A 16774-nucleotide genomic window follows, 5' to 3' on the forward strand; every position below is an offset into this window, starting at 1 on the left:
TCTTACTTACTTTTCAAGTATTTTTGTTTGCTAGATTAGGAACCATTTTATTTATGAGTTTGTGAATTTTCAAGGAGGAACTCTTACACTTAAATGAACCTGTAAGAAGCCCATAGAAAAGCCAGTGCCTGCAGCGCTAATAATGAGAACTGACAAGGCAATCCTGCTGGGTTTATTTATGACCTTCTGCCTTTGTTAGCTCTTGTGAGAAATTCCTTTCTAACCATAACAATATTGTTGGAGTTTGGCACTGTGCAGAGAAATCCTACCGAGCCCCGAGGCCCACAAACTGGCACTCGCTCAGCTCCTGACAGATTGCGAGCCTTGTTGTAGTTCTACATTTTCCTTCACTCCTCTTTTATTTAATTCATAAGTAGTTTGCACCAATTTTTATATACATGGTTTTAAATATATACATTGCATTTGTTCTCAGAGCCAAAGTATATTTTTTTCCTTAATACAATGTCGTACCTCCTTGAGCGTGGAGGAAAATTCAGAAGAGGACAGGCTCGCGGAAGGCAGGAAGAGACAGGTCTGTTCTATGCAAGGACAAGTCCCGGGAAGTCCTATCGCATTCTACAAACTAATGGACCAGGATGGCGCGTCTCGGCAATCTCGTGGTTCCTCATTCTGAGAGCTGAAGTGAGCTCAGTAGAACAGATTTACCTCAGGTTAGGATTTTATAATACTCTGGCTATTACTTCAGCTCCTTTTGGATACTTTAAGAGCCTGTTTATTCTACTCTGCTTTCTTCCACAATTTCCAAATGAAGTAGGAAATTTAAAAGCATCAATTCACAGAGAGAAATGTGTTAAAAATTGTAATTTTCTTTGGAAGTAAAAGAAAATCAATAATGTAGAACGTGTAACTCTTAAAATGAGACCCTTGACGGGAGTTTTCTGTACGGAGTTCTGTAGAGCGTCGGAGATACATGAGCCCGGAGCAATGGTATTCAGTGTTCCTAGTAATTGGTCCTGTTTCTTCAGTGTTGCCAACAATGACAAAATAGCTATTTATAGTCTATTTAAAGTGTCGAGACACGTGACTTCTCTTTCCTCTGAGAATCTTCAGGTTCAAGATGGCAGTTTTGGGGGGGGGGGATAAGCTCTGTAGGACCCATTTGACTGGAAGTGCCTGTGTCTGTATTTGCTGAGAGGGTTGAGTTGTTAGGCTGGGCCCTGCTGTATCAAGAGGCCACGCTATTAAAATCAATCTGTATATTTTTGCTTTATTCTACTTTCCTATTATCTGATTTTTAAAGGTTTCTTCAGCCATCTTACTCAACTATGTACACACTTGCTAATGGAGACCATGAGGAAAGTTCTATTAAAATCTTAGCCTGATAGGGGGCGCCTGGGTGGCTCAGTCAGTTGAGCATTGGACTGTTGATTTCAGCTCAGGTCATGATCTCAGGGTTGTGAGATGGAGCCCCATGTCAGGCTCTACATTCAGCACAGAGTCTGCTTGTCCCTCTCCCTCTGCTCCTTCCCCGCTCACACACACGCTTGCTTTCTCTTTCATAAATAAATAAATAAATAATTTCTTTAAAAATATCTGAGCCTGATAACGTGAAAACTATGCATATGAGCATAATTTGTCCAACTTTGTCTTTCATCTCCTTACCATATACATTTGTGTTGTTTTCACATCTCTTCTGAAAATAGTAATATAATTTCATGCTACTACTATTCAGCTGTTACCCATTTTTTGAATGGGCTTTTTTTAAAGTTCATGTGTCATTTGCCTTAGAGTGGGCATAAATTAATACTCTGTTCATTATTGCTGTGGCTCTGTGTGAGAGACTGTTCAAATCTCCGGGGTCCCGTTTTGTTTTGTTTCTTTTGCAAAAAAAAAAAAGCTTCAGCATTTTTTTAAAGTGATATCTGCTCAAGTACAAAGAAGAAAGAAGAAACTCTTTCAGACCTGACCACCTAGAATAACCACCGTTAACATTTTACTGAGCATCGGCTGATACTTCTTAGGCATTAAAAAAGGCCCACAATGGGGGCGCCTGGGTAGCGCAGTCGTTAAGGTGTCTGCCTTCGGCTCAGGGCGTGATCCCGGCGTTCCGGAATCGAGTCCCACATCGGGCTCCTCCGCTGGGAGCCTGCTTCTTCCTCTCCCGCTCCCCCTGCCTGTGTTCCCTCTCTCGCTGGCTGTCTCTATCTCTGTCAAATAAATAAATAAAATCTTTAAAAAAAAAAAAAAAAAAAAAAGGCCCACAAGTATTTCTTATATGGACACCTAGGTGCATATATATTCATATAATATTTTATATATTTTACATCAAGTAGATCCTGTTTTCTGCTGTTACCTGATTTTCACTCAGTAGTCTTTTCAATAAAAATTATACTTTTAATATCTATTTTCAATAATTACTATACATTTTAAATAACCCACTACTAAATTGACAGGTGGCTTCTAACTTTTTTGCCATTTTAACATCCAGTTTTTTTGTTATTTCTTTTTAAATTTATCCCTACACTATGTAATGTAGTAAAAATCATGATGGCTAATACTTATTAAATAGATTCTTTGTTAAGCTTAATTCTCTCCATATCTTTGAGACAGAGATCCATTTTAGAGGTGGTGAAACTGAGGCTTGGGGAGGTTAATCCACTTGCCTGGTCTACACCACTAGAAAGTGCTGGAGCAAAGAACTGAACCACAGCTTCACAGCCTGGCCTGATTACCTTTTCCAATCCCTTTTTGGCATGCGGTTTTTATCATTGGTAACACTACATTTTAAAGTGCCAAAGACTATTTACTTAATATGATATTGATTGTTAACATAACTATTTGCCTGACACATAATTATCTGGTAAATATTTGTTATAAAGAATGGAAGGATGCATTCATGCCACTATTTACTCATCCTATTTTATAAGTGAGATGATTTTCTAGAAGTCATTTGCAAGTTCTTTATCCTGGTCTCAGAATGGGATTTAGATTACAACGAGTGTTAAAAAAAAACAAACCGTGTATCCCAAATGTATGTATGTTTATATAGTATGTAAGCATTTATATACATGGCAACTGGTTATTGAACATATGCTTAATACTTCTTATGATTATATCTAATTGTCACTATAGCATAAGTTATAATTTTCCCTATTTTTTGGATGGTGAATCTGAGGCTCAGTGAGGTTAAAGAACTTGCCCAAGATTGGGTCCAAGAAGTGATGGGGCCAGGACTTGATTTCAGACTGCTCTTACTCCAGAATTCATGATTTTGCCTGCTCCGTTATTACTGTAAACCCACATTCCAGTAAATATTTAATGAGCACTTCCCTGGGGTCGGCATCATGCTTGGTGCTTTATGTATATAGAACTCGCTTGACTCACCCATCAACACCCTGAGGCCGTTACTTTTATCATCCCCCACACTACCTACAGATGAGGGGTGGAAGCTTGTGGGGCCCAGTTATGTGCCAGAGTCCTTGGAATTTGGGAAAGAGGGGCTGGGTCGGGGTCATCTGTGTGGTTCCAGAGCCCAGTTTCTTTGTAACCACCATGGCCCGCATTCGTAAAGATCGCTGTATGATGCAATATGAAGGTTAAAAACAAAAACAAAAAAAACCCAACCAACTAACATCAAATGCATGCCTTTAAAAAGCAAGTTTCATTAGAGGTGGGGAATACGATGTAGAGATTTATAAGACTTTCTGGCACTTTCCAGGGATCTACAGATTGATGACTAGAGTTTTAAGTCCAATTTTATTTCAAAACTTATGATTTACTGGGATCAGAGAGGAATTAGGCAATGTGATGGGCTTGCACATCAGGTTACTGACGTCCCTTCCCTATTGGGACGTTTAGAAAGCAAAGGGCATGTGAATTTTATCCTTCCGCCTTTCAGAATCCTGTGTCTTAATCTGTTTATGCTGGCTTTGAGGCTGCTAGTAGGGGACTCCAGTGCCCATCAGAGAAAACTCTTTCTTCTCCTCGTGGGCCCTGAAATGTGTTCCAAGTGACAGGATAATTACCCTAAGTGTGAGGCTCAGTAATACCGTTGCATGGCCCGTAAATGGCTCTGCTGAGAGGTCACGTGTTTGAGGGGGCACCATGCTGGCCTTGCGGACCTAATTCAGGCCCTTATTGATGATGACATTAGTAGAAGTAGGAGTATCACCATCATCATTATTGGTATTTGCAGGTTTCTGCCTGAAACCCCGAGTAGGTTTATGGCCACCTCCTCTTGAGAGGCAGTGTGTGAAGTAATAGGTTATAAAATGGTTACGTGCTCTCAGGAAAAATTATCATGTAAAATTGCACTTGATTGCCAGCACTTGAGGTGTTAAGTGACCGGCTGCCCCTGTACACAGATGGAAAAGGACTCATTTTGGAAACCTCTTATCTAAGTGAGTCTGTGAATCATAACTGAAAATAAGGAAAATTCATGTTTTTAAGTTTGGCTTTTGAGAGAGGTACTACTGAATCTGTTGTATTTCATTGTAAAATATAAAAGTAGTCCTCACAAAACCTTTCCATTTATAATATAATCCAGCTAATCTTGTTAAAAAAAATCTGGATTCTGTACTTTTTTCCTAAATTAACTCAGAAGTCTTAAAAATAATCTCTGAAAATACAAAAATTTCAGTTTTATTTGAAGCCATTAGACTAGTTCTATTTTTAATGAGATAATTTTAATGTATCTGTAAATACTGAAGAAATAATTCGTTTGTAGATATTTTAGCATAAGTGTTTGAAGAAGAGATAATCATTCAAAGAAGGAAATTGGAATTTGAGCTGATGTGGCCTCAGTATTTTTTGCATCGTTAATTCTGTTTTTAACTTATTCTTTAAAACAGGATTCGAATCCTGTGTCTAATACATAACTTAGCATCAGGAAGTCATCTTCTATTTTAAAGGTGATGTCCTTCACAGTTTCCTTATCATTTGCTTTATTCATTATATTGACCCATGGACAAAATAAACATGATAATCCCCCCTTGACAACTGAATAAAAGATTAGGTTGTCTAGCCCACGGCTGATCACTGATGGCACCCAGCTTCAGACCCCCTTACATCCAGTACTTTCTCCCAAAGCAGGGTCGTCTCTCTGTGCTAACATTGTATTATTTGTGATTCTTAATAGTGAGTCATTATGGTTTTTTTTTTCTTATCATTCTCCTGTGAGTCACTGTCCAGTACTAGAATATTTGTTATAACTCCATTGATAGAAATATCACAGAAAGTCTGTCTTCATGCAGAGTGCAGGCGGTCCTTGTCTTACTCAATAAAGAGCTTGCGAATGATTGATCCAGTAAGGGCACCTGAGAAATGAAAAGAACTGCCTCTTCCGTACAGATTTTCCCTTCTCTTTCAGTTCCTACTTCTCACTGGATTTGGTTTTAGGGCTGCAGAGCCCTTGTCGTTACCCACTGGCATGAGGAAGATGGGGGAGGAGTGCCTTCCCCCCTCACTCACTCTGTCAGCCGCTCCCCGTGACCTCACTGCTCCCTTGCCCCGGACCCCGATGCACACAGTTCAGTCTCTGCCCCACGCCTCTCCCTGTGGCTCGCAGTCGCCTAGCTCGCCCTTCCTGGGCTCCTGCTGCACCCGTCCATTTACCTACAATTTTCCTTGAATTCTCACAACAACGCTCGTAGGCGGGCACTAGGATTTTCCCTAATTTATAGATGAGCAAAGCACGCAAAGGTTACATATGTCACCCGGTCACTTAGTAAGTGGCAAAGCCGGGGTTCGATGTTGGGTCCTCTCACGCCAGAGTTTCCACGGTGGCACGTGCTAAGAGTTCATTAAAGCCCACCCTCAGAATTCTGCAGGGGACAGATACGGCTTGGCGTCGCAGGGGAAGCCGCTGTTCAGCCCGTGCTGGTGTCGGCGGCAGAGCGGCCTGACCAGGATGGGGACGGACGGCTCTTGGAGGGAAGCTCGGCTCCCCCGAGCAGAGTGCGAAGCTTCCTTCCAGGTTAGACCAGCTTGCGCGGGCTTTACGTGCCGTCCATGGTAGCGTGTCAGCTATCGTGAAGGGGGGGAGGACCCCAGCGTTGTTCTGCCTTCTCTCCTTTCTCTTCCCATTTCCCTTCTGACCCAGCAGTGCTCCTCCCCGCTCTCGTTGGCTCTTCTGGTCTTTGCGGACTGCTACTGCTCTGGACTCCGCAGTTTCACCACCGTGTTGCTGGGTCACCACTCTGTTGCCTTGTCTCCTCTGTTGTCCTCTGTTGAGGACCTATTACCGTGTTGGGTTTTTTGGGCCGCTTTCTATCAACATTGTTTGTGAGATTCATACTAATATTTTTAACTCTAGCTCATTCGATCTCACTGCTGTGTAGTATCCCATTTTCTGAACACATCTTGAAGTCATATTGCTGGAGAACTAGTTTGTCTCCAGTTTTTGTCGTTACAACACTGAACCGATGTTTCTATGCGTGTATATATCTCCTTGTGTACATCTGCCAGAGTACACGCTTACTAGTGGACTGCCCGGGTCCTTAGATAGATGCACCTTCAGCTTTCAGCGTGCTTACAAATCGTTGTCCAAAGTGGTTATACTAATTTGTATTCCTACTAGCTGTGTCTGGAAAAGCATAAAGTGCGTATTTTTATCTTGCCAATGTTTTTTAATTATGAAACCTCAGGTGGAAGTATTATTTCATTTATTTTTTTTTTCATTTATCGTTGATAAGCGTATCACCTAATCATCTTATAAAGGAACTTCAGTTACACCAAAAGACGTGTATAAGAGAAATAGCTGCCTTGGCCATGCAAAAATAAATGGAGACAGGACGGTCCTTCCTTACAGAAGAATTCCAAACAATAGATGTAGAAGGAACGAAAGAAATAGAAAATGAACATTAGAACACCTTGCTGCAGGCAGGGTCCACTGATAAATGCTAAAATAGTGGGCAGAACTTTAAGGAGAAACAGGATACTCGCTTCAGATACATTCCCGCGAACATTTACTTATTCTGTGCAGTTTTAACATACACCCACAAATTCTTTGATACTCACCCTCTCCTAGGAGATAGAGCTTAATTCCCCTCCTTTGGGTATGGGCTGGACTTAGTGACTCCCTTCTCAGGAACAGGCTATAGAAAGGGGAAGACCAACGTGACTCTGGAGAAATCTGGCAGACGCCACCTTAACCAAGTCGTCAGAGTTGACATCACCTCTCATATGTCACGTTTCTGCCATACACTGATAGGATGCCTCGTAAAGGACACTTCACGCCTGTGATATTCTTCCCCAGAATTTATAACCTCAGCCTCATCATGAGAAAACACCAAACACACACAAACCGAAGCATAAATGTGCCTCGGTTACGTACAGTGTTGACGTGGGGGAGCCTGGGCGGAGGGTGCATAAGAAGGCTCAACGCTCCACCACTTCCGTATAAATCTCAAGTCATTCCAAAATAAAAAGTTGTTAAAAATCCGGGGGGGGGGGGATTAGAACAGGTAGGTGTATTCATATGGTTCATGCAAATAGGGAAAATGTCAAAATAACTAAGTTTTAGTATCGTTATATAAGTAAAACTTCCCTTTATTCCATGTAGACTCAGTACAATCTGTGAGTTGTGTGTTTTTCTGGTTTTTTCAAGTAGCTACTTTATTTGCAGTTTCTATAGGTCTTACTATTTTAAAGTATTTCATTGCTATGTACTGAAGAAATAAATGTCTCCTGAGGGTTCATGCCTTTTTGTTTTTAAGTTTTATTTTCAGAATTTCGACGTGCTAAGCATTGTACTTCTAAGATAAACAGTAGTTTTTTACCATGAGAGACGCAAAAGGTGGTGTTGATTGCTTTTCTGTTATAAAGATTTATGATATGCTTTCAGCAATAAAAACTGGTATCAGTAGACAAACTCTAAATCTTACATGTTTACAGATCTTGTTAGTTTGTCAGTTTGCTTTCAAAGCACGTGGGTCATTCATACGTTACAGTCTCTTACCTGACATTGATATTTGTAAAGCACAAACCCATAAACCGGCGTCCCCCCTCCCACGTGTAACTAGCTGAATCTCCCCCTTTGTAACTACGTGTCTCAGGTCCTGTCACCAATGGTTTTGGAGTAGGATATGTAAGACATAGACGCTGTTAAAGCCAAATGTTACTCAGAATTCGTCTTTAGACACTGCTGTGCTGTTTTAAGGGTCAGGTGTATATATTTCAGCTAATTTCTCCATTGATTCTTACGTAGAACTGAACAGAGCGGGGTGGCTGTGTAGACTCCCGGGATCCCTGCAGTCTAGGAAACACACCCCTGACTAACCTGGATACTAGAAATGGAGGCACTTGCCTTCATTTGTTAAATTTTGTATAATGCTAAAGTATATAGATCCTTAAAAACCTTTTTACAAGTTTCTTCTCAGTGGTACCTATAATTTTAATCATGTTCCGGAAGCATTCTTTGTTCATAAACAATTGAAAACATGATTTTTTTTCCTTTAAAAATGTTTTAACATTTCTTTCCATTCCTTTTCCTTCCCTGATAATGTTAGAAGTCACCTGTTGGACCTCCGTTGGCTCCCTGGCTCCTAAAAAGTGTAAGCCCCTGTTGCCTGGTGTCCGCGGACAGAGGTGGTTCTCAGCCGCCCTCATCCCCTTCACTCAGCCTTTGTTTCAAGCTTCCCGGTGCCCTTCTCCTCTCTTCTCCTGCAATGGCATCCCTCCCAGACCTCTTGCCTTTCCACATTGTTCTTTCTGCCTCCAGTCTCCTGCCCACCACTCGTCCGGAGGGCGCACGTTCGCTCCTGGTCTGGACCCGCCTCAGCAGCCCCTGGGCCAAGTGTGCAGGTTGAGGACACCCGTTCTGTATTCTACTGTCTGACTAACACACCTCCCCATCACAGAATTCCTTCCTTTCCTGAGAATTCATCTGCTTAGCTGTCTCTTTTCATTGAGACTCCACGAGAAAGGGACCCTTAAGTGTACAGGAGCACAGTACAGGCCAGCATTTAAATATCAGATGTCCTTCACATGTAAAAACTGCCTTCTCCCTTTCCCCCATCTCCTTGCACCCACCCACCCCACAGCTTCGTCTGCAAAACTTAGATAGGGCAGGCCACAGTATAACATCTCTCCCCAAATTATTCACTATCCTCACTTTATTATGTAGTTTTAATTTCACTGGGCATCTGTCATTTGTATTAACAAGTGTCTTCTTCAAGATGCCGTTCTCAGAATCATGAAGGGCCAGCGACTATTCACACATGAGGCTTGGTTAGTGTTTTCAGCATGGACTTGGGCTTTGGCTTGTGGTTGGGAAGGGTCTGGAGGCTCTTGGCTATGTTGGACAATGAAATCAGTTAAAACACATTTTGGTAGGAACAAGAGATTGGAGCTAATAAGATGCTATAGTTTCATCATATAAGAAAATATACATAATATCTCTGGTATTTAGAAGATGCTAAATCAATGGTAGTAACAGTTGTTGTTCCTAAAAAATCATGATGATTATGTTCATTATCATTATCATTTGTGAGCACAGTCCTAGGAGTGTAACCAAGCAGGATGATGTTATTTCCAGATGAAAGTGAATCCCAGATTCCATACAGCAAAAAGAAAACTATAAATACATTTTCTTACCAAATAATTTTTAGGTTCAAGTCTGCCCATACTGTGTTAAAGGGTCTGTTTGTTGTTCTTCCTGGCCTACATAACATCTTGAGACTGTTGTTAATAGTGGAAGAACAGAGAATCTCCCTGGGCCCAGTTCAAAAAACTGAGAATAATTTAGGACCCCCTTGGGGCTTCTGCAGTGGAAAAAAATTCCCTTACATGATGCATATTTCATAGTTATATTGTTTACCACATCTAAATTTAGAATGGCAGCACATTTCATATCAGGAGTTCTAACCCAAGGACCTTTGGGGCTAGCTTCTATTTTAGGTGCTGATTTTTAAAAATCAAAGGAAATATAACCATGTTAACAATTTTTGCTCATGATACTATGCTTAACTCTGAATCCTGCTTTTGTAAAGTATCAGTTTAGTTGATTACCCTATAAATGTCCCATTAAAATGAGAGTTACCCATAATGGAATCTTGGCTTGAGAAAAGGAAAGCGGTTCTTGGCTATATCATTACAATGAATTTTGACTCATGAATTTTCTTTGCATTTATCCTTGGCTTTGGCTAGGGGTTTGTCATTTGTGGAGCTTGTGACTATGTTTAAATTAACATCAAACACTTTTTTTTTCCCAGTTGGCCTCGTACATCTTAAGGCTATGTGTTGTATATATTGTCACATACAATGAAGAGATAAATATTTGTTATTTGGACATGTTTAAATAGAAAGTGATATATATAACTTGGAAAGAAGATGCTTTTAGAGCCTAAAAATTACTGCTTTGAAGGATTTTTTTTTCCATGGGTTCTGTTTTTCTGTGCCTTTGCATTTTTTTATTCATTTAGACGGGAAGCCTAAGCTTTTAACTCATTTGCTGTCTAGACAAATGAAAGCAGCAGGGACTTTGGTGGGTTGTTGTGCTGAGAAGAAACCTGCGAGCATCATAGAGAGTGAACAGAGTCACTGTGAGGTTTTTCCTTTTGTGTATATGTCGGTCCAATTATTGACTCAATTCTAATACCAATTTCAAGGTGTATTTGTTTCACATGTCCAAAATAATAGTTCTAAAATAAAGTTGGAAGGTACGAAGTGATTTCACCGTGTGTGAAGTATCAGTTTCTAAAGAACTAAGCAATCTAATGAGGCTGGGGGTGGTTAGCCTCAGGGATGCTAATTGGAAACAGAGGGCTGAGAATTCATTGCTAAATTTTATTAGTGAAGTCAGTAGTTTTCACTAGAGCATTTATGGTAAATATTTAGAAAGACTTGCATGTGCTAGCTTACTTTGTATGGTGTTTGCAGCTATATTTTACCACAGAGCATATAAATTCAGCGACAGTGACCAGTGACCAGTGACACCCATCCTTTCTTTAGCACCACACGTGGCACAAGGAATCACACAGCCCTTAAGAAAGTTAGGCTCTAGTAGGAGAGAGAAAAAGAAAAAATGCATGCCTGAATTTCGTACTCAATATTGTGAAAAGGAGAAGAGACACTATTCCTGCTTTTGAAGATGACTGAGAGACTTTTTAAAAGACCATTGAACTGGCATTTTAACCTGTGCGTCAAACCCATGGGAAGTCACAGTGAGAAATCATTAACTGTATCCTATTAAAATCCTTGAACAAGAGACCTGAACTAGTCTCATTGATTGAAATATCTTCTCTGTTTCTAATTCAGTGTTTATCCTCGTGCTCTCTTGGGGTGCTTCTGAGCCAGAGATGCCCAGTGCGTGCGCTGCTCTACAGCTCTGTCAGAGACAGATCTAATGCTACCAACTAATTGTGCTGAGGACCACAGCTTAGAGTATTTTGGAGTTGATCTGCTTTTTTAAAAACCCACTTATTTAATTAAACAAGGGAGTAAGATTTTCTGACTTATTCCCAGGTCTTTGAGACAGTAAGACATCACCAGCACTGATGGAATTTATCCTTGAGGAAGCTAACTTCCTAGATAAGTTGAATTCCACCAAAACCAAAGATGCCTCTTGGTGTAGTAAGTCATAATATACTAACAATATTTTTAGGGAGGATCGTGGAGAACAGGTGGACATGAGAGAGAATATTTATAATGTTGTATGTCTGTTTTGCACGTACGTACATCTCTAAAAATTCTTCCTATGCTCCTCCTCCATGGCATGTTCCCACATCCATCCCTGTGTCACCGCCCTCCCCACCCTGTCCCGTTGTATTGAATCAGGGACATATTTGTGCTCTGTGTTAATTCATAAGTGTTGCTCTTGTCAGCGTCTTGATAGGATTGGTACTGCTCCCCGGCGGCATTTCATTCCAGGTGCAGTGGGATCTCTTGTACTTGTCACTTGGATCAGAATGAAAATTTTACACGGGCAGAGGGTGGAGAGATGATGGTTTGCAGAAGGAAAGTCTTTGCAGGGAACCTTCATTTAAATTAAATTTTAAAAGAAAACAAGCTTTCTTTTTTAAGGCATTGATTTTCTAAAAATAAATTAACCATCGACAGTAGAAGTTATATTATTTTTGGTGTGCTGGAAAGTATTAATATCCTGAGTGATGTCAGGTACTGAAAACCCAACTTGAGAGCAAGATTTTACCAACTTGGGCTGTCCTGCCAAATCCTGAATTTACTGTGCACGAGTCCGTGAAGTCATTGCCTTACCCGTCACTCCATCAATACAAAGGAAAGATGCCAGGAATGCTGTGGGGCAGGGGGACTCCAGCCCCTTAAAAGAGTCCTCCCTGCAATTACCTTACCTGCCAGCTTTCCAGCAAGATAAATGGAAGCAGTGTAGCTTGAAGGTGCCTTGGTTAGAATGAGATGCAGTAAGGTCTCTCTGTTCTTTCCAGGCATCATAGATCTGATAGTACTTATAAAAGAAGAATAGAGTTGGTGCCCTGCTGACTAAATTGTCCTCTAGAGGAGTATTAGTTACAGAGCTTCTTTGTTAACTAGGCTGAATGTTTAAACCACCGTTGAACTTCTTTTATTAACATGTTTTAAGATAGCTATGCATATGGATACCCTAAGTGTCTGCAGGGCGGGAATATTTCTCCATAATTTACATATAAAAGTTACGTGTATGTATAATAGTAATATAGAAATCATATCTTTTTATTACTCTTCTGTGACGCTGAGGTCTAGTCAGCCCTGAAATTCTGATGACATGTGAACACTAAGAAGGCCACCGTTTTTATATTTTTCTCTTGGTATTTCCTCGATCAGCTTGTTGAATAACAGAAATGTTTTCCATGCTTTTGCAGCTTGAATGAAGCCTTCTTAACACCCATCCGTGTCGCTTGTTCAACCATAACTTGGAATTTTAAGGGAGGACAGGGAAGGAATTTATAGGTCATGCGGAGAATTTTACAAATTTCCAAGTAACAGTTTGTTTTTGTTTTTTATGAAGAAAGATTTACATAAGATGATTTAACTTCAAATAATGATGTTTTAAAAAATCGAATCTATGTCAAGTCTTTTGTAGTATAATAAAAGGTAATGGTTTTGTGTCTAGTTATCTACCAATTTCTTTTCCTCTAAAGAAGCATCAAATCCTTCCCCCCCCCCAGCTGATTCTTGTCTGATTGACCCTATGTTTATTAGTGATACACATTCATTAGGTTTTAAGAGAGTGTGTCTACACCTCCATCCTCACTGGGGGCTCCCTGGGTTATTCTGATACCTTCAAAGAGGGTGCAGTTCTCTCTAGCCTCCCATTCCGTGTTTTCCCAGTGGATGCAGGTGTGTGGTCAGTCCCTATTCTTGGCGAAGCTCCTACGATTCCTGCCAGACAGCGTGTCACCACGTAGTTCAACGGAGGCCCGTCTCTCTCTTCTTTACCCCAGGAGGAGGCGAAGGCAATAGAGGCCATACCAGGAATACCGCAGCTCTCTGAATCAGGGGTTGCACACTTTTTCCGAGAGGACCCCATAGTAAATATTTTAGGGTCTGCGGGCCACAGGGTCTCTGTCGGAGTCTCTGTTGTAGCCCCAAAGCAGCCATGGGCAATACCTAAAGGAATGGCGGGACTGTTCCAGTAACACGTTACAGACACTGAAATTTGAATTGCAAGTATTTTTCATATATCACGAAGCATTACTCTTGGTTTTTTTTTTCAGTCATTTAAAAACATTCGGCTGGTGGGCAGAGCAAAAATAGGTAGGGTCCAGTTTGAGCCCCCGGCCAGAGCTCACTATGCTTTGAAGGGCGCTGCCGGGGGTCCCTGTGCACTTCTGTGAATTGGTTACATCAGGTTAGGAAAGGAATGGTTTGGGAGCAGGGACTTAAAGAATTATCCAGGACCCCAACCAGTCTTCCACACCCCTGCACCCATCCTGGCTCTGAGGCTGTGCACGTGAGAAGTCAGCAGTCAGCCTGGGGAGAGAGGGAGGGAGGGAGAGAGGGAGGGACCGACGGGACTCGCCCTGTTTTCTCTCTCTGCAAGTCAGTGTGCGTGCACGTGTATGCCTACTCGCTTCCGTGTTGTTTCTAGAAACCGAGATAATTGCCTTGATTTCTGAAGTGTGAATATTTTCTACATTGTTTGTAGCATGTCACTTGCTTAATAACCTTCCTGTGTTTCTAACCCTGCTTCGCAAAAACTGTGCTCAGTTCCAAAAGTCTGAATCGAACTGTTGTCGAACCCAGTGATCAAGTCAATTGCAATGTCCAAGCAGCGAATATGTACAAAATTATGCAACTTGTGTGCCCTGTGTAGAAATGTTTATAGATATTTTTTTCTCTGGATTCTGAAAACATGATTCCATTTGCCCCATTTCATTTTGGAAATTTAATGGTACTTCATCTAGTGGTGATCTGCACATTCTACTTGTTACTATCATATTTGTTATTTGTAAGCACGGTTATGTGACGTTGAAGGGTCCCTCTACGTAGATGTTATTCTTAGCATGAGAATTTTTTGTTTTCCTGTAACATTCATTTATGTGAGGTTTTCGTAGCTGTTTAGAATGTATTTTTTAATCATTGGCAATTTTACAGTTAAAAAAAAAGGAGAAGCTCGTTATATGATGTAGCAGATGGTTAACAGATAAACTTTCCAGGAAACTGGGATCCTCATCCCGAGTTTGCTCTGTGACGTTTGGGGGGACCCTGAAGAGCTGTAACCAGCTGTGCTTTACCTGCTCCCTTTTGTATTTGCTGGTGTAGATTCATTCCTTAGACCCGAAGCCTCTACCTCCACCAGTTTTCCAAGCCCTAGTTTTACAAGTCCCAGTAGTAAGCAGTGAGGTAAAATTAAACCTTAATAAAGTTGAATGAGTCAAGGGTATAAATTAGAATTGAATATGCTTTGTAGACAATAACATCAGCCAGCATTTCTGACCCCATTCTGCAGCATTTAGTCCTAGGTCATCAAGACAAATAATATTATACTGCAGCTCAGCCTTGGAGCCCAGCCCGCTCTGGCTCTGGGCCCTGCCTGGATCTGCAGACCCTTAGTGACCTGGGAGCGCAGGCCAGCCCTTGGCTGACTGAGCGCCTGCCTGCTGGCCGTGACCCATTCTGGCCCTGGTGCCCCAGCAGTGAGGAAGGCCAAACTGAAGTCTCTCCTCCTCTCATTCCGATCAGGGTGCAGAAGCCTGTTTTCTCCTTTCTCCTCCCTCGGCCTCCCTTCGTCCCCTTTAGCAGATGGCTGTGTCCTCAGTGGAGTCGCCCTCAACGGTTAACTGACTAGCTGAGCTTCAGCTTCTGTATCTGTCAAACGGTGGTTTTAATAACTGCCTTTCAGGGTGTTCTGAACAAATTAGTTGGCACTAAAAATTGTTTAGCTTAAAATTGGTACAAAAAAGTAAGGTGTAACATTAGGACTCATTTCTGCCAACATAACCTCAAAGGGATTTATTTTCACAATATCATACAAAACTATACATACCACTCTTTTATTATAAAGTCACGTGCAGTTACTTTGAACGCAAGAATTTCTCACCACAAGGTTTCGTTAAAATTTTGCTGCTCTGTGGGGCGCCTGGGTGCTCAGTCGGTTGAGAGCCCGACTCTTGGTTTCATGTCAGCGTCGTGAGATGAGGCCCAGCGTCGGGCTCCGTGCTCAGAGCAGTCTGCTTGAGATTCTCTCTCTGCCTCTCTCTCTGCCCCTCGCCCTGCGAGCGCACTCTCTCGAATAAATAAATATTTGCTGTTCCATTAGAATATTATAGTTTGAAATTCAAACAGTCCTTCAATGTTGACTCTAAGTAGAAGGATCCAGAACAGTAGTTTTCATGTTGAAGCCACCATTCCATTCAGATGGTAAGTCACCACTCAAGTGCTGTTTCTGTGACTCTTTGAACAGGTGTGTTGGACTAGGTGCTGGCAGCTTAAAGGAAAGCTGTCAGATGGCTTTATTTAGTTTTTGGGGCCAGAACATCTTCGGGTTCAACTCACGAGAGACCTCCTGAAAGTCTTCTAATAACAAGTGGCCACGCTTTGAATTTTGCGTATTATCTAGAAAAGCCATCTCTGATGAAAGGGGCATTGTTTTAAATAGTTTTTTGGTCAGGTATGGGTCCAAATATGTTACTCCATAAATATATGGTGTTTCTTTCTTTCTTTCTCAGGACCTGTCTGGCTCCATCGATGACCTCCCCACAGGAACGGAGGCAACTCTGAGCTCAGCAGTCAGTGCGTCGGGGTCCACGAGCAGCCAAGGGGATCAGAGCAACCCGGCTCAGTCACCTTTCTCTCCGCACGCATCCCCGCATCTCTCCAGCATCCCCGGGGGCCCATCGCCTTCTCCTGTCGGCTCTCCTGTGGGCAGCAACCAGTCACGATCTGGCCCGATTTCTCCTGCAAGTATTCCAGGTATTCATTTCTCCGTAATTATTATTTTACTCTGTCGTAAAGGTAGACCTCGTGTTCATCAAGGGCAGCGTGCATTCCACTGCTTCTCACTATTGACAAACCAGGTGATGGAGCCACAAGTTAGAAGCATAACTGTGTGAATTGTCACCAAAGCATTGGAGAGTTCCAGTTCCTAAAGATACTCAACTAATGAATGTGGACACTCAGTAAAATCACCAGTTACTTTGATTTTTGTGGTTTGGACATTTACCTCATGCTAGAAAATTATTTATTCTCAGCATATTTGTCATGATTCTGTTGGCTAGGATTCTCTGTAGGTGCGTGCCCCGAGGTGAGACTGTGCGCAAGGACTGGCCTTAGGTTGTGTGTTCTGTTTAGTTTATGCCCCGGCAGATACTTTATAGCCCGTGTTTCGTGTACCTGCATATTACTTGGCCCGCACACA

At 41.7% G+C, this 16774-nt stretch overlaps 1 protein-coding gene across 12 annotated transcripts in view; it reads left to right on the plus strand.

Moving 5' to 3' along the window:
- The window catches only part of ARID1B (AT-rich interaction domain 1B), a 428002-nt gene that overhangs the window by 285455 nt on the left and 125773 nt on the right, over positions 1–16774 (plus strand). For all 12 annotated transcript variants that reach the window (XM_087865606.1, XM_087865608.1, XM_087865604.1 and 9 more), the window contains one exon: positions 16086–16329. In XM_087865606.1, the coding sequence (XP_087721732.1) occupies positions 16086–16329 (244 nt within the window). The remainder of the gene's footprint in view (positions 1–16085; positions 16330–16774) is intronic.

Source organism: Ursus americanus, chromosome 11, assembly GCF_024610735.1.
Source record: "Ursus americanus isolate L20-20 chromosome 11, mUrsAme1.1.p, whole genome shotgun sequence".
NCBI classification, from domain to species: domain Eukaryota; kingdom Metazoa; phylum Chordata; class Mammalia; order Carnivora; family Ursidae; genus Ursus; species Ursus americanus.